General features: G+C 35.5%; 1 protein-coding gene across 1 annotated transcript; it reads left to right on the forward strand.

The window, feature by feature from the left end:
• Positions 1–1,573: 1,573 nt before the first annotated feature.
• Positions 1,574–21,715, forward strand: LOC306849330 (DENN domain-containing protein 2C-like). Its single transcript, XM_079384277.1, has 19 exons — positions 1,574–1,985; positions 4,678–5,723; positions 7,978–8,102; positions 8,760–8,872; positions 9,571–9,738; positions 12,129–12,201; positions 12,284–12,328; positions 12,450–12,637; positions 13,042–13,151; positions 13,234–13,303; positions 13,524–13,601; positions 13,694–13,834; positions 14,892–15,040; positions 15,134–15,311; positions 16,568–16,609; positions 17,481–17,589; positions 19,477–19,719; positions 19,815–19,901; positions 20,001–21,715. Exons 2-19 carry the CDS (start codon positions 4,846–4,848, stop codon positions 20,030–20,032), a joined length of 2,829 nt encoding a protein of 942 aa, XP_079240403.1. The 5' UTR covers positions 1,574–1,985; positions 4,678–4,845; the 3' UTR covers positions 20,033–21,715.
• The last annotated feature ends 362 nt before the right edge of the window (positions 21,716–22,077 follow it).

Genomic DNA, 22,077 nt, shown 5'->3' on the forward strand with positions numbered 1-22,077 from the left:
TCCTCTGCCCTTTTCTGGGTGGGGGCCGCAGTTGTCCCTGCGGTGGTTCCCCTGGGGGTCCCGTGCCCTGGGGGCCCTCCGGATGTTTGGGGCCTGGGTCTCTTCCATGCCTGCTTCATGCCTTGCGGGATGGGGCTGTTGTTCCCCACACACACACTATTAAACATTTACATGGAGGAACCTTATGAACACAAGCGCGCTCACACACACAGGTGTACACTCAAGCATTCACATTGGTGTAAAAACGGGTGCTCACAGACACACATTGTTCTGATCTGCTGTTGCTTCAAAACTTATTTTGTAATATTAGTTATGCGTGTTGCTCAATAACATTTAACATTTAGAATTTATTGTGATTCATACAGATGTTGGTTGTTGCTGCAGTTTCTCTGATGTTGTGTCTTCTGTTGTGTCTTCTGTTGTTTTCTCTTTTTGTCAGCAGGTATCGAAGCAAATTGTCTGTTTTTTTTTTTTTTTTTTTTGTCTTGTTTTTTTCCTCTCTCTCTCTCCCCCTTCTCTGTTGACTTTATCCACAATTTTTTTTTTTTTTTTTTTTTTTTTATTATTATTATTATTTTTATTATTATCATTATAATTATAATTATTATTTTTTTTTTATTATTATTATTATTATTATAATTTTTTTTTTTTTATTTTTTTTTTTTCTCTCTCTTGTTTCCTCTGTCCCCTGGTCTTGTCGGTCATAGTATGGTTAAATAAAAGGGTATATAAAATTTAATTAATTAATAAAAAATAAATAATATAAAAAAAAAAAAAAAAAAAAAAAAGGCTGTGAATGATGATAGCATAACTACACATACGTACTGTCATGTGTTATCTGTGTTACTGACAGGCCAAAAAAAAAAAAAAAAAAAAAAAAAAAAAAAGAAAACCCCCAAAACAAAACATCAAAACTATCATAAAAGTAATCCACACTCATTTAACTGTATTCCAAGTCTTCTAAAGTCATACAAGAGGTTTGTGTAAGCAACGATATGAAATCTCAATCATTATTCACTGAAAATCTTCCCATTTGTAGCTTGCAAACACATTCGGTGAACATGAGAAGCAATGACATTTGCTGTCACTGATGCCAAACCAGGCATGATGTGTCATGCATCTTGAAAAACTTGGGTTGTATAAAAACATAGTCAGTGAATATAATGTAAAATTTTAATTGTATGTTTCTCAGACCTGTTGTATGACTTTATATTGTATAGGATATGTAATAAATAACTGTTCTAAATATAAGTTAATATTATGTAAAGTCACGTGTGCTTACAATGTTTTTTGTGTATTTGTGGTGTACAAAATGTTATTGTATTGTAAGCTCTCATAAATAATAATATCCTACTTGTATTAAAGAGTGCTTTATGGGCTAAACTGCTCCCTATAAAATATTAAAATATTGCCAAAGCATTTCAATAAAAAGCAGTTTTAGCATAAATTTCCCTCGTGTTACCATAACGTTAAAACAATAAAACCAAGATATTAAAGTAGCATTTCCGTTTCAAGTTAGTGAGTTTTCTACCGAATCCGTTCCCATGAACACACATGGTTGGTTTTATGAAGAGACACTTATTGCAGCACCAGTTTGTGATGTGATTCATCCACTCCGAGGAGGAACCGAAGCTCAAATGAGGAACTGACAGCCCAGGAGGAGGACTTACACGAACACATCCACTCCTCAAGGAACGCCGATAAAAATTTGTGTCAGGAATATAAACAACAGCAGGAGTTACATTGTTGCAGTTGCCGGGAATTATTTGTTACTTTGAAACGCGTCGCCATGCTCGCTGTGAAAGTGAATGGATACAAAGTTTTTTGTTTTTGTTTTTAGCCGCCTGGCTAACCAGCCGTGATATATGAAGACTTCGGGTCCACAACAGATTTACAGACTCAGTATTTACTCTTATGAGAACTTTTATTTCGATTTATTCCAGCGGAGTTCAACATATGTGCTGTGAAGCAGCGAGCAAGTTTGCGTAAGTTGATATTTCTTCACAACAAAAGATCTGAACTGGCTGACATGATAGAGCTCTGCTGCTTGTATTTCTTTATGTAATTATGTATGAATTTATTTACTTATTTAAAATGTATTTATTGTTCTATTTTAATTCATTGCATTTTAAATTTGATTTATTATTTTAGTCTATATTTATATCTATTGTGTATTTCTATATTTTATTTTGCGTATTTGATTTTAGAGCTTTTAATAATAAATACCCTTTTTAAATATTTATTCATGTCTTATTATAGACGCCTTTTGTTTACATTTAAACAAAATTTGAAATTTACATTTGAAATTTAGCCTGCAAGTAAACGTGCTTATCAAAAATTCATTTATTCATGTTGGATAAAATCAAATTTTTCAGCTTTTCTCATTTCGCCTTTGGGTGAAAATGTCTATAGTGTTGACACCATAGTTGAGTTGTTTTTTTAAACTTTTACAGCTCAATATGCTAGACAGTATTTGACACAATGTTTTGTCAAAAAGTCATGATTAGGTTTAGTTTTGACAGTGAACTTACTCACTTTCCCACCCTCTTGATCTGCTCCACCCAGAAACATGTCCCCTCATGCACAAGTACCTGGGGCGGGTGGATCACCTGTTCAGGGTAATATTATAGTTTATTAACGTTTTGATTGTCTACCATTTAAGGGCTGGGGTAATACTAGTGTCTGGTTGATTTTGGCGTTGTGGGGGTGTTTTGTGTATGTCTGCGGTTGCTGATGACTCTTTTGATAACCAAACCCCAAACGCAGAGCTTCAACAGTGTACCTGGAAGCAGGTGGCTTGGAGAAAGGATCTATACCGCCTTTCAGGTTGTGGGTTAACGTCATGAGAACTTCCTCCTCGCACGCAGTCGGGAAGTTGAAGTCAGTATGATTGGAGTTAGACGGTTGTAATTAACCGCTTGGTCTGAGTCACAAAAACAGGCTTGGAAATATTACACCAGATTAAATTTGTAGAACCATCGTTGTGGACATTCTGCTGATCCGGCCTTCCTGTGAATCAGGAAACACAGGCTAGGCCTTCCTGCATACGCTCGCAGACACAAGTGGGTCAGTAGATGCGATGATCAAGGGGGATGGGATCTGGCTCGAATCACGGACAGATTCCAGTGCATATGTTAGATGTATGTCATCCAGAACAAAGGCATCATTTTCGGGTCTGGCTGATCAAATGTGGTCATATTTACCGAATTATGTCGTTCAATCGCAGTGCCAAGAAATTCCAGCATGTCTTCTCTCTCAGCGTAATATGCAACGTGTCCAAAACACTTTGGCTGCAGATGAGGGCTTGAGTTAGAGCTGCCAGATCCGTCCCGTCTACAGTATAGATGCAGGAAAGTGGCCTCTTTTTAGACACCAGCGCTTATTAACATGCATGAAATCGTGCATATTTTCCTCATTGATGTGCTGACCGCTCGTTCTTGTGCCACAATGAAGGCCCTTCTATTATGCGCACATGGATGTGGAAATACTTGGAATGGCCGTCCTTTTCGTGCAGCGGCTGAAAGAAGCTTTTGGAGAGGAGTGAAATTGAATTACATTATGCTCAAGTGTGCTAATGCATGGCAGTGCTTGGGACGGGCCCAGCTGGAGAGGGTGGGAGTGGGGGTGGTGGGTGTTCCTGGGGATGGAGGCCCCCAGAATGCTTTGTCTTCTCCCATGTTCCTGTGGTTGTCCGTCTCATCTTTTGTTAGGGTTTTTATTTTTGGTTTCGCTGCTGACCTTGACAGTGACGATCTTTGGTTTCCTGCATTTATGCAGCATGCAGAGACCGTCATCTTTATGTGTGCAAAATGTGCTTGTCAGTTGAACTGTCGGTTGGATGCATGATATTAAATCTGACATCGCGTTTTGTGTGATACATATATATAGTGATATGAAAAAATACAGGAATTTGCAATTTTCACAAGAGTATTTGAACAGCAATATTTAGAAGAAATGAATCATGCTTGAATTTTGTTGGGGTGTGCATTTGCATAGGAAATATAAATAGAAAAAATATTCTGAAAAAAGCTTACTCTGAAGATGTTTTTTGAGCGCGAAATACTTTTAGGGCTGCAAGATTTGGAAAAACTTTTGGGTGTCATACTTTACAAAAATGATATTTTTACACTTTTTTTTTCTCTGCAACAAATCAAGAGAAACACTCAAACCTCTTTCAGTAACCATTTCAGTTTTAAATAAATCTTTGAAAAAGCTAGGAATCTTTGAAAGTTTAGTCTTCATAACCTACCAATTCAGTATAGCTAAAAATGGTCATAATTGTAATAATAATAATAAATGATTTTATCCTGATGATTGATTATGATAATGAGAATAGTGTGATAATAAAATAAATAAATAATACCATAATGTAAAATAAATACCATAAAATAATAAAATCAAGCAATAAAACATAAAAACGACTGTAAAATTACAATACTAATAATTATGTCTTAATTTCTTTGGTAAACGGTAAACTATCACAAAACAGTAAACCATAGAGCTCAGAACAGCTTGAGAAGACTGCATGTGTGTAAATGCTGTGCTTGAAATCAGTAAAGCATATATTTATGTAATTAAGTTACATGAAGCTATATTGTGATGTTGATTTTTTTGTTTTGATATACATTGTGCTGCACAAGTTGAACCCACTTGTTGAGTTTGCTTTTTTCTTTGCAGGCTTCAAAGTGAAGGAAGAATGGCAGAGGAACTGACTCCTACAGTAAAAGGGTTCTTTGGTGAACTTTATTAACTTCTTTGCCCCCCAAAAAATGATGGGTTTCTTCCTTGATAGGCTCGCTGTTGCAATGCTACACAGTCCTGCAGTGTGACGGCAGCCTCGTCGTCATGCTGGCCCTTGGACTGGACCATGGAAAAAGAGAGGGGAATGTCGTCGCAGGGAAGACGGTGACAACAGCAACGGCAGCGTGGCCGAACACGAGAGAGCCTGGCGTCAACATCAAGCAGAAAATCTCCCAGTGGGAGGTACTCAGCCAGCAGGAGGACGTCCGGAGTGCGAATATTAAGCCCCAGCGGACTCTTGCATCTCGCAGGCTTTCAGGGGACCTCCTTGGAAATGGTCTTCTTGACAGCAATGATGGAGATCATAATAAAGCGACTGTATCAAAATCCAAAAGCCTGGGTTTGGATTTCAGGGAAAACCAGATTACTTTTAAACCGGTTGCAGGTGAACTCCAATCTGATTTCTTAAGAAATCAAACTCATTCAAATAAATTAGTTACATCAACTCCTGTGACTAAGCCTTTAAGCACTGTAACCCAAGTCCAATTGGCTAAACTGAATGTTAAAAGCAATAATATCAAGACAAACCATTTCACAGATGTCGAAATTACATCTCTACCTCAATGTGTAGATGATCCAGAGGCGTCATTGCCTCCGGGGAACTTTTACACCTCCAGGGGTTTCTGGAAACAACTGGAGGTGGATGACTCTTTCTGGGAGAAGGAGAAGGATTCCACGATGGTGACTAAGGGTCTTGGTGAAATTGGACCTTCTTCTCCTCCACCTAAACCACAGCGCACATTCCAGTACAAGGGTGCTAGCAGCCCGTCCGGCCAGTGGATCCAACCGGAGAACCAGACTGCATCAGTCAGCAAATCGAATCAAGTCCGGAAGCATGACATCATACTAAAGCCACCCAGCTGTCCACCTCCTCCTTGTCCAGTCAACACTATCAATGGGTTTTCCAGAAACAGAAAGAACAGGTGAATACTTTTCCCACAGTGCAGATTACATTACACATCTAATCCCAAACATAAGGTTTTAGTACAGCGTCCAACAGTTTCTTGTTCATGAATAGATCTTGTCAGATGCTGCATTAAATATATTTAGGTCATCACTTATCATATATTCAAAATATTACAACATTTAAAATTAGTTTAGTTATTATAAACAAAGTCTTTCTTTCATTGAGGTTTTTAGAGTTGGTAGCAGGCATGTATACAACAAAACAATCATATGGCTTACAAGTTCCTATACAGGGGGAAGGGAGACAAAAAGAAAATACAGATAAAGTACAAGATCAAACACAAAATTGCCATCAATGATTTCTGTTGAAGTCTTTAACAGCAGTTTTAGATTCACATGATGCCATTTCCACCATTGTACTTGTCCACTCTTTCTCTTCTGTTTTGAATTTCTAATTTAAAGTAATATTATTTCCACTTTTGGTGTTCCATCCAGTTTGTCGTATTTTCATTTTGCTGCATCATTAGTAATGTCGTGCCATCAAATGAGTCATTAAATAATTGGGTTAAGAAAATGGCAGATTCCAAAATCTAGCAATATAACGTGATCAAACTATTTCCTCATATAATTCTATTGTACTAAAAAGCAGGTTGATAACCCTTTATAAATAGCGTTTTGCTGGCTTTCAGAACCTGTTAAACCTGGTCACAAATTATATATCCTCACGAACAATAGGTGTTGGCCTGAAACGTTCTCATGCCTTACCTTGATTAACAGCTCAAATCATGTGGATTGTTGAGCAGAGGTGTGCTATTAGTTTTCAAAGTGATCAGATTTTAAAAATCCCATAGATTCACATTGAAGGACCTGAGCCGGAATATCATAGAATAGAGAATATGAAATATGTTCACAAAACTTGAAACACGTTTAACTCATCGCAGTGTTCAGTGTAGAAACCGCTCTCATGCGCACGCCACATGTTGGTACATATTAAATATTGCTACAGTCATGTTTACAGAGGTGAACTGACCGCAGAAGAACAAAATTGCTCCAAAAAAATAAAAACATACCCACTTTTCCCTTAATAATAGACATAATGAGTGCTATTGTTGATTTCACTGATGTACAACATGTTTATATATGTTAATATCTCAAAAAATGTGTTTTAGGGTTTCATGACACTTTAAAGTGACAGTTAAGCAAAAAAATTTAATTGTCATAATTTTCTCACCGAATGTCTCTCTTTTTTTTCTGAACATAAAGAAGATATTTTGAAAAGCATTGGACCCCCATTGACTTTTATAGTATGGGAAAAAACACCAAGGGGCCATTTACACACAATGTATTTTTCCATTGCAATGCACTAGGCCTACTTTCCCATTGTTTTTCTATCTAAACATGCACTAGACGGACATGCTTGACCGTTGCGCTCATGTCTAGCATCTTTTGCAGTGTATTGCACGTGATTGTTACATTTTTAAGACGTTGTGTCATGTTAAAATAATTTCAGCTTTTACATGCAGCGCCGCTCATCAATGTCAGTTCAAAAATAGTAGACCAAACAGAAGACCCCGGAGGTGGGGCAAGCGTTGCAAGCTTTTGTTTACAGTAACAAGTTTTTTTCAAATCATTTCTGAGCATTGAGTCTCACATTTTTAGACGTTTTCTGTATGAATTGCCCCTAAAGCATTCTTCAATATATCTTCTTTTGTATTCCAGAGAAGAAAGGGTGAGTAAATGATGACAGATTTTTTTTGGTTGAAATTGTGTAAAAACCACTCACATTTTCTTAAGGAAATGTGCAAATCTATTTGTCATACTCGTTAATTTCATACTTTGCGTTGGACAGCTTTGTGTTAGAGGACAGCGTGGAGAGTTTAGCTGCGAGTGGGTGATAGTTTAGCTGTCTGGCCTCGTCCCCAGCTGTGATGTCAGCTGTTCTTTGGCAGAATCACAGCCCATTGTCCACATTTGGCCTACTTCTGTCTCAACGAAGCTTGCTGAGGTCACTAAAGGGCTTACTGAACACTCATACAGTTCAAGCTGTTGTTTTTACTCCTTCCTCTAATTGTTTTTCTTCTTGATTATTTGGAACCCAGTGTCTGTTCCTATCATAATGTATCAATTCTATATCATGTTTATTTTAACTGTTTGATATGAATTCTGGAACAATTCTTTTTGGATTAATGGTTACCTTTTATGAAAGACCCAAAACTTCTTGTTGGATCACAACACAGGGACTGTTCACACTCTTGGTCCCTTTCTCCACAGGAAGTCATTTGAGTTTGAGGATGTGGTTCGGCGGACAGCCCAACAGGCCTCTAGAGGGAAGGAGGGCCGCCGATCAGTTCTTTACCACGCCCGGTCTGAAGACAGCATCTATGATGACATCATCTGTGAGTGATTCTGAGAACACCAAGACACATGTCATCGATCAGATATTACTGCCAAGCACAGTAGAAAACATGTCTGCACTGACTCTTGTCTTATTGTATTCTTTTTTTTTTTTCTTATACACTACTGTCCAAATGTTTGGGTTCAGAAAGATTTTTTTTTTTTTTTTTTTAAAGAAATTAATATTTTTATTTAGGAAGGATACACTAAACTGATCAAAAGTGACAAAGACTTTGCAAATTAGAATTCTTTTCATATAAGAATAGATTTCTGAATGATTGTGTGACACACAAGACTGGAGTAATAATGCTGAAAATTCAGTTTTGCTATCAATTTTACAATATTCTCAAGTATTTTTGATCAAATAAATGCAGCTTTGGTGAGCATAAGAGACTTCAAAAGTATTGAAAAATCTTACTGACCCCAAACTTTTGAATTAGTTTTTAGTTTTGTTAGTTTTAGTTGTGCATTAATTAACATGCTTTAATGTTTTTGAAAGCAAAATGGCATCTTATTTGCCGACTAGTTGATTTTGAATACATGTTATTTGCACGTCACTATTTGTATCGAAGCTAGAGTAGAGAACACTAAAATGTTTTTTTGGCATACTTATTAATATGGTAGCTAAAACGTTCTCATTTTTAACTAATCATTTGCAGCGGATATGTCAAAAGAGAACCCATATGAAGACATCAAGCTTCCACCTATGTGTTTACCTATGAGACGGCCACGAAACTACACAGTTGGACAGAGAGAGAGCCCACACATGAAGGTGACTGTCATTTTAAATGCATAGTGATTTTGTCGGATTTCAGTATATGCATATGCACTATTGCTCAAAATTTGGTTTGAGCAAGATTTTTTTTTTTTAAGAAGTTAATTCTTTTATTCAGCAAGGATGTATTTAATTTATCAAAAGTGACTTATAAGACATTCATAATGTTGCAAAAGATTTTTTATGAAATAAATGCTGTTCTTTTCAACGGTCTAGTCCTAAAAAATCCTGAAAAATCTATCACCGTTTCCACAAAAATATTTTTATATATATATATATATATATATATATATATATATAATTATTATTATTTTTATTTTTTTTGTGGAAACGGTGATAGATTTTTATAAAAAGGTTTTTATCATTGATAATAAGAAATGATTTTTGATCAGTAAATCAGCATGTCAAAGTATTTCTGAAGGATCATGTGACACTGAAGACTAGAGTAATGATGTTGACAATTCAGCTTTGCATCACTGGAATAAATTGCATTTTAAAATACATGCATTCAGTTGTTTTAAATTTTTACTAGATTTTGCAGCCTTGTTGAACATACCAGACTTCTTTCAAAAACTGCTTTCTCAGAGCCATTTATTCCCATTGTTTTTATTTTGTTTTACATTAAGGCCACTGGCTAATTGTTGAACTAAACTATCTGTTTTCCCACTTCTTCTCTTGTCTGTTACTGTATACAGCTCTCACCGAAGCCCTTCACACTATTACCTAACGGCGACAGGCTGCATAAAATGGGGCGGGACCGCAAAGAATCCATAACGTCACCTACACGTACCTCGACTGCAAACACTCCTAAATCATCAACAGCCAAACCTGCTACTACATACAAGACAAACCGACAACCCCCGGTAAACCCACACGCATAAACACGTGCCTCAGACGTCATTAAACATTGCTCAACTGCTGTCACCTGTTTCTCTGATTGTATGCATATGAACTTTAACCACACTTTTACATGACATAATAAATTCTTTTATAAACTGAGAGAAACAGTAGCTGCGCCCAAATGCTCACAATACAGCCCAACATCTTGATAAAAAGACCTAATTTTGTTGAGTTGATGATACTGAGTTCAAATATATTCATACAGACTTTACATTAGGGAAAGTTTTTCACAAAATAAAAATGTATATATCAGCTAATAATGAAAGAGAAACGCTGTCGAATGTCAGCGCTGATGCTTGAGCAGGAAGAGGGAAAGGGAGGGAGGAAGTGGTGAGAAGATGGATGGATGGTGGCAGGAAACGAGAGGTTGAGGATTATCATGAAGTGCCTGTGCATCACACTGCTGCTGCTGACTAATCAGCTATATTCAGCTTTGTGTCAGTATGATCCATACAGTTATTTTGGAAAAGTTAAAACCAGCAGGCCAAGGCAGCGTAGATGAAGTTCATGGAGAAATGCTGTTCTAATAATGAGAGCGAGCAGAAATGGGAGGCAAGAACCCGCCTCCTTCACCCATTTGGTATTTTAGTATTTTATTTAATTTCTTTGCCAAGGCAACATTTCTCATTTTCATTTAAGAAACAAAATTGTTTTGTTTTTCATCAAAAATTTCTGTATTATTTAATTTCAGTTACCAAAAAATATTTTTCATAGTTAACAATAACAACACTGGTTTGGACACATCTATAACAGCAGTTCTCTTTACCTGTCTTATGCACACTTTCTAAGTTTTTTCTCATTTTCATCCCAACTATCATCTAAACTAATATAAAACTTATAAATAGTTATAAGTTCATTGTTTCATTTTTTTTTTTAGAAGAAGAACCTGCTTGCGGAGTCTTTTTTCATGCACAGTATTGCTTGTTTTTAGTTTAAAATAATGCATTTTTAAAAAATAATATTAGGTTTGATCATGCTAAATTATGTATAATGTGATTTAGAAGGAAGACATAGTGTTGATGCAGGGGTACTTCGGTTTTGCTGAGGGGTACATAAGACCAAAATAGTTGGGTCACACTGTTTTAGAGTGCAAATCAACAATAAATGTTTAAAAATAATCTTTCTTTGTGAAACATTGTTGATTGAGGCATATTTTTACTATTCATTTATATTTTTAATCATACTTTTAATGATTTAATCTTTTGCTGTCATTTTATGTTTTAGTATGCTTTCCTTGTAACTTATAATCGTCAGCACTGTCATGTATGTTCCTTACATTAAAAAAGTCCAACTTTGTTGTAATTAAGCCTAAAACTAGACTGTATGCTGTCATCATGGTACTTCATTTTACGAGCATCTTGAGACAGTAAAGAAAGTCATGACTTTTTCATTTCTAAGCTCAAATACATGTTTGTAATGTTTAGTGTATTGCGTACCTAGCAACCTCATAAAATCACTCTTCCGTGACGCTATTTGAAACTCATGTGGAGGTCAAAGCAGCGCATAATGCTTACTGAGTGGTGCCTAAAAGGCCTTTACTAATGTCCACACACATGGTGAGCATTATGTGTTTATCGGGGAAAAGCACCACCACGCTGTTTCCGCTCATCAAGGGCAGATGCCACAACAGTGTGCTGTCTCACTGCTCTCGCTGTGTGATGTGGGCAGACGTCTATGCTCTATAATTAGCATGTCACGTCTGCTCTGGCCAGACATGCACATCTAGATGCATTTCGCTGGTCATTATGATGCATCTAGTCTTATGGTTGTAGTTTTGTATATTGTTTGCATTTGTTTTGAATTTAAAATATTTATTTTTTGGCTTCCATTTTAATTGCATTTTTTAAATGTGTTTTATATCCACTACAAAAGTTTGGGGTCAGTAAGGATTATTTATTCTGCAAGGATGCATTAAATTGATCAGAAGTAGGTTGTTTGCCAAAGAACTTGCCAAAGAAATTTCTATTCAGCAAAGAATACTGAAAAAAAAAAAAAAATGTATATCATTTTCCACAAAAATATTAAGCCCCACAACGTTTTCAACATTATAATAACAAGAAATGCTTCTTGAGAAGCAAATCAACATATTAGAATGATTTCTGAATGATCACAGGACACTGAAGACTGGGGAAATGAGAGTAAAAATTCAGCATTCTATCAAAGGAATAAATTACATTTTAAAATATATTACAATCAGGTTATTTTAAACTGTAAAAATATTTCACGATATTACTGTTTTTACTAAGAAAAATAAGCATAAGAAAACATTTCTAAACTAAAGTTGTAATCAACCTGGAATATTGCTTTTAGTATACAGTATAAAAATGGAATCTTGTTTGTGTTTCTTATGCAGCTTTTAAACAGGATCCAGGAGATATTTGAAGCCAAAAGAGGAAGGAAACGAGTATGGGCGACAGCAACCAGAGGTAAGAGGATGCATATTTCATATTTACTTGGTTTACCAAGAGAAGTCGTCTAATCAGGCATTAAATGTGTGTTTTTTGGCAGATGAATTAAGTGGAACAGAGAGTGATCCTGAGGAGAGCTCTAAAGGTCAGTGTCTCCTCCAGTCCTCGGCTCAGAGAACTCTTGTTTATTCAAGTTTAATTGCATATCAAACCAGTTGAGCAGTTTTTTTAAATCCATCGAGGCTGTTTACATTCTTTTCCCATAGATCAGTCCCAGCGAACAGTGTACGTTCAGTCAACTTTAAAGCGACGGCCGGGTTACCACACTTTAGAGAGGGACCTGATCCAACTACAAGAGCAGCAGCTTTTCCAGCAATTTGTAGTGGTGTCACTTAGAAAAGCTTCCCCTGGAAACACATACATCCCTGAGATCACACAACAGTTCCCTACGAAGGTAAAGAGACCTAATAAATCGTAATGACAAATTCTGGAAATAATGTATGGCGGATCTTAATTTGAGGAATGTGTGTTTCAGCATTTTTTATTTTTTTTTATATTTATATATTATAATTCTGATAAAAATATAATAATGTTATTTACATTTTAATTTTAAATTAATTATTATTATTATATAATCATGCGATTAATCGCGATTAAATATTTTAATCGATTGACAGCCCTAGTATTTATATGTTGTAATTAATATTTTATATAAATGTAATGAAATATAATATTTACATTTTACTTTTTAATTTTAAATACATTTTAATTTATATAAATAAGAAATCAATATAGAAAAATGTCATTATTATCTATTTGATTATACAAAATATTTTTTTGTCTTTATTTTGCATTTAGTTTGAAAAGTCTTCTCGTCTGTCTCGTGAGGCTGAAGACAGATTAAGGGCCATTCCCAAGTTTTGTTTTCCTGACTGTCACGACTGGCGTCCCTCCTCGGACCACAACAGGTAACATGCTAATATTAAACAATTTATGTTACTTGGCTAACTAATTCACACTCCTAATATAATCTTTGATTATCGCCCACAGTGAAACATTTTCTTTTGTCCTAACGGGGGAGGATGGGAGTCGCTTATTTGGATACTGCCGCAAAATCCTGGTGAGTTTGTAAACGTAATCTCACCTGGTCAATTAAAACGATACTTTGCCCAAACATGCACATTCTGTCACTTTTACTTCAGTGTCATTCCAACATCTAATCAATCATCATGCAGGTTTGAAATACATGACGGTGAATTAATAAATGATATGAGAGAGCATATTGTGTGTTCTCAGTTGTAAATCTACACTAACCTTGACCTTTGACCTGTGTCTTGCAGCCCAGTGGGAAGGGGAAGAGACTGCCTGAAGTTCACTGCATCATCAGCAGACTGGGCTGCTTCAATCTCTTCTCAAAGGTCAGGGACATTTCAGAGATCAGATATGAACTTCCTGTTTAATCAGCACTAAACCTGTAAGACTGAATTGTATCTGAAATGTTTGAGGGCAGATCTTGGAGGAGGTGGAGAGGAGGAGAGAGATTTCCCCTGCCTTAGTTCATCCTTTCATGCACAGTGTCATGGAAGCTCCTTTTCCCGCTCCGGGACGCACCATCACTGTCAAGAGCTTCCTGCCGGGCTCCGGCAATGAGGCAAGATATTGTTTAACTCAGGAAAGATCATGTTTATTCCTTTAGTTTATACATTTAGTTTGGTATTCTACCTTTAGTACTACATTTGGGTTATTCTTAAAAAATTAAAAATGAAGTTTTGAATTTAGTTTCTCCCATAAAAGCAGATTTTAGGTATTTATTTAAATCTTGACATTTTTACTGCTCATAAATGGCAATTTGACCTTTTGTTGTTTTATAGTTTTATTTTAATTTATTATTTATAATTGTTTTACTTCACAAACAAATGGTTGTAACACCATATAAATTAGTGTTTTTTTAAAGATTGTGTCTATATCATCTTAAAACGCGTCACTGATCAGATGAAAATCAATAAGTTATAATATCAAAGAATCTTTCACATGAACATTAAACTATTTAACAACCAGTGACGTTAAAATGAAGTTCAAGCATACATCAAAATATCTTTTTAAATGTAAATAAAAACTTTTTCAACATGGCAGGAAAATCATATGCACATTTGAACAGCCTTTTTACTATGAACTTTGACCTTGGAAGTACTTTTCGACAACTTTTCAATATTTTCAAAATTGTTTTTATAACTTGATAACACCTGTGACAAAAAAATCAAGGGTCAGGCATTCTTCTTGAATTATTAATTTTATTAATTACTTTTTTGCACAGTGGTTGTATCTTGAACTTATGCTTAACCCTTGAAAATAAGATCATTTAAAAATAAATTAATATTTTTAATAATGTAATTATGAATAATTAAATTAATCACATAATAATTTATTATTAATAATGTTATTTTTATTTAATATTTTTGAAAAGACAATTATCTTATGACTATGTACCGTTTTTTAGGCACTTGACATTCAAATAATTTTTATTTGTAAATAAAAAAAAAGTACAAAACAGAGTCAACCCATTTCCTATTTTATATATTGCTGTTATACAATTTTGTCTTTTGCATGGAGTTTCTTAACTATTTGAAAGCGTTTTAATTACTCAAGTCAAAGAACAGGTTTGTCACTATCTTCTGAGGATCATCCGTGTGTCTCTGTTGTGTGTGTAGGTTCTGACTCTGTGCAGGCCGGTGGACTCTCGTTTGGAGCATGTGGACTTTGAGAGTTTGCTGCAGTGTCTCAGTGTGACCAGACTCCTGCAGGTCTTCGCTTCTCTGCTGCTGGAGAGGAGGGTGATCTTCATCGCAGACAAACTCGGGTACACACCACCACCCATGCTGAGACCCAAATATAGCAATCTGAATGCCAGCCAGAATTAAATTCAAACCTAACTCTGTTTGTCCATGGCCAGTGTCTTATCCCAATGTGCCAATTCTGCCTTGGCGTTGCTGTATCCCTTCACGTGGCAGCACACATTCGTACCGGTGCTTCCTGCCAGCATGCTGGACATTTGCTGCTCTCCCACTCCTTTTGTAATGGGGGCGCTGTCTCCATCCTTGCCTGAGGTGCTGGATATGCCCATTGAGGAGGTCAGTCACTTTGAAGGAGCCCATTTAAGTCCACTTAGAATTCTAATCAAGACTTTTTCCACCAAAATTGGCAGTAATTAAGTTTTTAGTAATAATTTCAACCATCTTTCTGACCTGTAGTCAGGGCAGTGCCATATTTAATATTTTACAAGAATTAAATTGAGGCAGTGAGGGATAGAAATACAGTGCGTTCAATGGATTGTACTTTTGTTTAGCAGCAACAAATGTTCATCCGATGAAGCATCTGATGTTCCAGGACCTTTATACAGTGCGTATCATTGTAAAGACTGTATGTCTTATCCCTCACAGCCTCGTTTTCATCTGCATAAAATTCAATAAGCTGACTAAGATCCACAGAAAAAAGATCTTTATGTACATTACCTGTTATGATTTAATAAACTGAATAAGTATTGATGTACGATGTATTGGTGGTCATGTGTGAATGTGTTAAAAGATTTCTAGAGATTTTCTCAGATTAGTTTTAATAATTTGACTGGGTTATGAACAATAGAGTGTTTTATGTACAAAACATTTCAGTCTTACTTGGACTTTTCTGGCATGTAAAAAGGAATTTTCTCAAACGTTGTCATGGAGCCCTTATAAGATGCTTCTAATCAACAGAGGAGAGCTCTGAGATTTGATTACGACTACGGCCGGAGTTTAATTTAATAACTGCCATGCATTGAATTGTTTCCATTGCTTAATAGCTTGAAATTCCCCATGCCAGCAATAAAATACTATTTGACGGAAGTATAAGGTATTAAAATCATATCTATAAGAGGATCCAAGTTTAGTCTACCACCATACATGGAACCTTTCCATTGGACAAAATGTCTTTTTAGTGGAAAAAAGGTTCTTTTGTAGATTTAAAATAAGAATGGTTCACTAAAAGGTTCTTTGAGCAACCCAAAATGAATCTTTTATGGCATTAATGCAAAATGCTCCATTTGGAGCCTTTATTTTTTAAAGTCTAGCAGATGCTATAAGTAAAAATTTTAATAACTTTGCGATCTTTCATTAAAAACAACATTGCATTTGTCTTGTTTAAATAACCTGATGAACTTTGGAACACTGCATTCTGAGGTTCCTGTCAGGTCCATCTAGTGACTTTTGTGTCACATGCCTAGAATATATATATATTTTATGCTTTCCATTTAGGAATAGCATGAAAGACACATACATTTGTTACATAAAATGGGTTCTTGCTTCCTGTTGTCATTTTGACCTTTTTTTTTTTTTTTGTCTTATTCTTTCAGGTTCTTATTGTGGATTTGTGTGCGGACAAGTTTGTTGTTCAGGTGAGTATGCAGGGTTTAGTCTCCTAATAATATAAGGTGTGTCTTTTTGAAAGTGCCACAAGTGTGTGTGTGTGTGTGTGTGTGTTTGTGAGGGTGTGGTCTGAAACTCAAGTCACGCCCTGAGTAGCTGTACTGTATTATCATTCAAAGACATAAATCTGGTTATTCAAAGTCTTTTTGGTCATATTTATACTGTCATCCAATTCCAGTTATTGTCCTTATACACCACCGTTTAAAAGTTTGGGTCAGTAATATCCTCAATGTTTTGGAAAGACGTCTCTTATGCTCATCAAGGTGGCATTTATTTGATCAAAAATGCAGTCATAAATATTTTTTTTGAATATCTTAAAATTAAATGTATTGCCTTCAGAAATCATTCTAATATGCTCAAGAAACATTTCTTATTATTATCAATGTTGAAAATAGTTGTGCTGCTTAATATTTTTGTGGAAACCGAGATACAATTTTAGGATTCTTTGATGAATAGAAAGTTGAAATAGAAATCTTTTGTAGCATGTCTTAACTGTCACTTTTGATCAATATTAGGGCTGTCAAATCGATTAATCGTGGTTAATTCCATCCACAATAAAAATGTGTGTTTACGTAATGTGTGTGTACTGTGTATATTTTTATATAAATACACACACAAACATTAATTAATCGATTTGACAGCCCTAATTTTGAATGCATCCTTGCCAAATACTCATTTCTAACCTTTGTACAATGGTCTACATGACTAACTGCTGAATATGTAATATCTGGCAAATCATTTTGTGAAATGTAATCATGAGCCCATCTGGTCTTTGTATCAAAATCTGTTTCTTTCCTACATTTGCTCCTATATTCATCTTTCTCTACTCTGTTGTCCCAGCTTGGAGATGAGGACTGTATCTTACCTAGAAAGCTGCAGGCAGCGCTTCAGGAGATACTGGAGAACAGGGAGGAGATCCTAGAACAAAACATGAGAGACAGGAAAGGAGGTTAGAGTCCTCACACGTGCCGTTATTCACAGCCGAACCCACAGCATCTGGCTCAGTTCAGTTTTAAACTGGTTTAACTGAAGGTTTCGTCCATTGTCTTATTGTGTCAGAATGAGCTGTTCGCCTTTTAAAACCCTACTGTCTGTGTATTAATGATGTGATGAGTAACCAACCGTTAAACAAGGCCAGTGAGGTCAGGAACATGCTGACAAGTATATGACACGTACAGATGCTTCGTTAAACCGGCCCAACAGCAAATAGTCATTATGTTAGTTATACTAAATATCAAAGGACCAATGGTTTGACAAGCACTGTTTTCTTTCCTGTGTTGACATTTCCTATTAAAACAGGAAGTTTTAGGCCAGTATTTATCAAATTTTAAGCCCTATTCGGACAGTAATTGTTTCTCATGTGGACGTCTGTAAAAATATTGTATATAATTATATGCGATATAGTTATGTATATAAATGTGTATTATACACAATTTTGCATGACTTCTTCTGCCTTATAATGACCCATTTTGAAGGTTTACGTGCTTTTATCACTCGCTGTGGTGGAGCAGTTTTGTAATGTTGTTCTTGAAAATGTTCTCAAGCATTTCAGAAATAAATATGCATGCAAATTACAGCGAAGTACAATAGTTACAGTGTTCGGCAGTGTTCAAAAAGGATTTAAACAGTGAATTTTGAATTTATTTGTTCTTGTAAATACAGAGATGTGGATTCGGACTGCAATTAAATTACCACACAACCTTGGTGTTTTTCAAAAAACAGTAGGTAAATGCTAACATTTTGGATTCAGACGGCATTAAAATCACTGACTAATACCTGTAAATGATGAAAATAACTTGTGTTCTCATGAGAAACAATTACTGTCCGAATAGAGCTTTAGACATTCTCTAGAGAGCATTTGATTGGACAAACATTTGATCTAAAATGCATTCTTAATATTTTTGGTTTAGTTTCCTAGAAGAGAATTTAAAAAAAGTTAAAGGAACAGTTCACCCAAAAATGAAGATTTTCTGAATATTTACTCACCCCATCCAAGATGTAGAAGAGTTTGTTTCTTCAAAATTTGGAGAAATTTCTCATTACATAACTTGCTTACCAATGGATCCTCTGCAGTGAATGGGTGCCGTCAGAATGAGAGTCCATACGGCTGATAAAAATATCTCGATAATCTACAAATAATCCACACACTCAGTCCATCAATTAGCATCTCGTGAAGTGAAAAGTTACATGCATGTTTTTAACTTTTTAAACCTTCACTTCTAGCCAAAATACCAGTCCATAATCCATCCTCCAGTGGAATGTCTATCACTCTTTTATCAAAATCCACCAACATATTTGTTTATAACTGGTTTGGACTGTTTTTGCATTAAAACAGTGCTTGTTCTGTGCATGTTTCTCTCCTGATTCAGATGAGATGACTTTTTCAATGTAGAAAGCAATATTATGGATAGAGGACTCTTATTTTACCATGAAGAAATGGTAAGATGTTAAAAACATCTTAATTATGTATTTGTTTACAAAGATGCAGCTTTTCAATTTACAAGATGTTAATTGATGGACTGGAGTTGTGTGGATTATTGTGATGTTTTTATCAGCTGTTCAAACTCTCATTCTGACGGCACCCATTCACTGCATCCATTGGTGAGCAAGTGATGTAATAAAAAACTTCCCTATATCTGTTCCAATGAAGAAACAAACTTTTATAGAGTGAGGCATTTTCAGCAAATGTCAATTTTTGTGTGAACTATTCCTTATTCCTCACATTAGCATATAAACCACAAAAGTCTTATTTCCATGTAGTTTTTTTTTTAATATATATATATATATATATATACTATGCTGTATCAATGCGTAAATGTTTTTTTTTCTCTAACAGATAAATCAGACCTAAGCACTTTGGTGTCAGAGGCATTTGTGTTGTTCTTTGTTGAGCTGGTAGGACATTATTCTCTGTACATGAGCGACACGGGACCCGATGGCACCCGAGAGCTGCAGAGAGATGCTTTCAGGAAATCTCATCCGTCCCGAGGAGTGCGACAGTTTCTCCAGCTCTTCATGGACACGCAGATGTTTGCTGGTTTCATTCATGACCGAGAGCTCAGAAAAGGAGGTGTTAAAGGTGAAAGAAGAAATATTCTGGGGTAAAGTTGTTTAATTTTTAAGGTGAACCATTCCTTTAAGTAATGAGAGCAATGTTTTGTCCTTGTTTAACAGGGCTGTTTGAAATGAGAGCAGCAGAATATTTGGATTCGTATCCTGAACCTGAAGCAAGTGGAGTCAACAAATTTCTTAAGGGGCTCGGTAAATCTTTTGCTGCTTTTCCATTTATCTATAATAAAAAGATAAAAATGCAGAAGCAGTTATTTCCTTTGTTTTATTCACAAATGTTTTTGTTTGCAGGAAATAAAATGAAATTCTTGCAGAAGAAATAGAGAACTGTTTCGGACGCCAAGTATGAGCGGCTTTTTTTCAAATATGTGTGATGACTCAACCAGCATGAGTTCCTCTCCCGTAGCCAATGCTGAAGGGTGGAGATGAGGTCAAGACCAGATTCAGCTTGTTCTGCCCTGAAAATTCTCCCGTCACAAAAGAGGAAAAGGCTGGAAATGAGTTTATAAGCACAAGGAACAAAGAGGAAAGGGAGGAGTCTGTGTCATGTTATTGTAATTTTAATTTTAATAAATAAGGTAAAATCTGACTATGAATGCATAATAACAAGAGCTGGGTTAACGGCCATGTCAGACGTCTTACATGTGTTTATTGTCTTTAATGTAATTTTGATTAAACCAGAGACAATAAGGTAAGCTTATGTTTTAACTGAAAACCTTTTCCAACTGGAAATCTGTTGTTGTTTAAAAGAAAATATGATGAAGGATGACTTCTATTCCCCTTCAGGAATTAATTTACGATTCTTCATATGCACAGAAATAGCATTTTCAGTTAAATGTCAAACATTTATTTTAGCCAAATTTTCTATTTTGTGTTCTATCGATGCAAATGTTTCAGTTTTACATTTTGTACAGTTTTGTTTTTAGATAAATTCGATTTTTAATTTTTTTTTTTTTGTAACATTTGAAAATAAAAAAACATGTTTCTGATACAATGTTGGACAGGAAGTGGGAATCAAACAATGCGATCTTGTTGTAGAAATTGAAAATTTGGATGAATGTTCAGTGATTGAGAATGTACAGGGTGCATGGGTTTAAAATATGAGAAACTTATAATGAGAGTGGCGTGTACAGTATTATTAAAAGCAGCACTTTCAGCAGTAATGCGGATTTGGTGGCTACTTGAAAGAAGCTACAGAGTTTTTACCTTTTTTGACATATTTCAAGTGCATTTGTGTAGTTTGATGACTACTATGATTCCTAAACATGTAAAGTAGTAATAACTGAGCCATTGCATCAAACTTCCCAATGGTAGACTAGCCTACCCTGGAGGGCCAATCCACTGCAGAGTTTAGCTCCAACCCTGATCAAACTCACCTGTCTGTGATTTCAAAATGGGCTGTAACAAGCATGTTTACCGTATCCAAATATTAAACTCAACATATGCCAGCCACTCCCAAACCTAAAATACATGATTTAGGCTACAGTCATGACTAAGCCTATATGATATACTTGAAAATCACTAGTACTCATAAGGGCCTTCCCTCACAAAACTCATAATCTAGCACAATTTTATCATTAGCAGAATGTAAAATATTTCAACACATTTCAGTCAATTACTACGGTGCCCAGGAGGGGGTCGTCTTTGGTTCACTTAGTTTTGTCGTGGCCATGTGATATTATATCGTGGCCTCGAGATGTTATGTTGAGGGAACGACATATTTTTCTCGTGGCCACGAGTTTAATGCATAAACAACGTGAACATAGCAACCCGGGATTATCAGGGATTCACAAATATTTTATTTTGAATTAAGAAATTATTTAAATTGTTATAGAAATTACTACATAATTAAATTATTATATTGACCATAGGCTACCAGACTGTAGGCAATTGCACGCGATGTGCACAGCATTTCAAGTTTATCATGAATAGGCTAAATGTTACATAAAGTACATAAAATAAAAATTTTATCCATCCCACAGTCTTGCTAGCTGTGTGTGTCCATTAACTGATCGTCTTTTTCCGTAATATTTGTATATTATTATTATATTATTACATTATTATTATATTTTTATATTCATTTTTTCCCTTCATTTCGATCTCTTTACATAACGTACTGACCAGCAGGGGCCAGTTGCATAAATTTAGCCACCAGGTTAAGACTGTGTCTTAAGAACTAGTTTGACCAACTAGTAGTTGCCAAGGGGTAATCAGTCTTACTTTTCCAATACAAATAAGACCAATCTACCTTTTCATAACTGAATTAAAAAAGTTATGACCAGTCTTGAAGAAAAAAAAAATAGGTGGTTAACTTTTTAAGACTAGTCTAAACAGTTTATGCAACCGGTAGCAGTTTTGTAAATCAGCC

The sequence above is a fragment of the Barbus barbus genome (assembly GCF_936440315.1).
Source record: "Barbus barbus genome assembly, chromosome: 29".
NCBI lineage: Eukaryota > Metazoa > Chordata > Actinopteri > Cypriniformes > Cyprinidae > Barbus > Barbus barbus.

Bases quoted from the DNA above. Each gene is read 5' to 3' on its own strand.
- LOC306849330 (XM_079384277.1), top strand. From the start codon at position 4,846: ATGCTGGCCCTTGGACTGGACCATGGAAAAAGAGAGGGGAATGTCGTC. The intron at 13,602-13,693 runs GTCAGGGACATT...GTTTGAGGGCAG, and splicing joins GCTTCAATCTCTTCTCAAAG to ATCTTGGAGGAGGTGGAGAG. The intron at 19,720-19,814 runs GTGAAAGAAGAA...CTTGTTTAACAG, and splicing joins CAGAAAAGGAGGTGTTAAAG to GGCTGTTTGAAATGAGAGCA.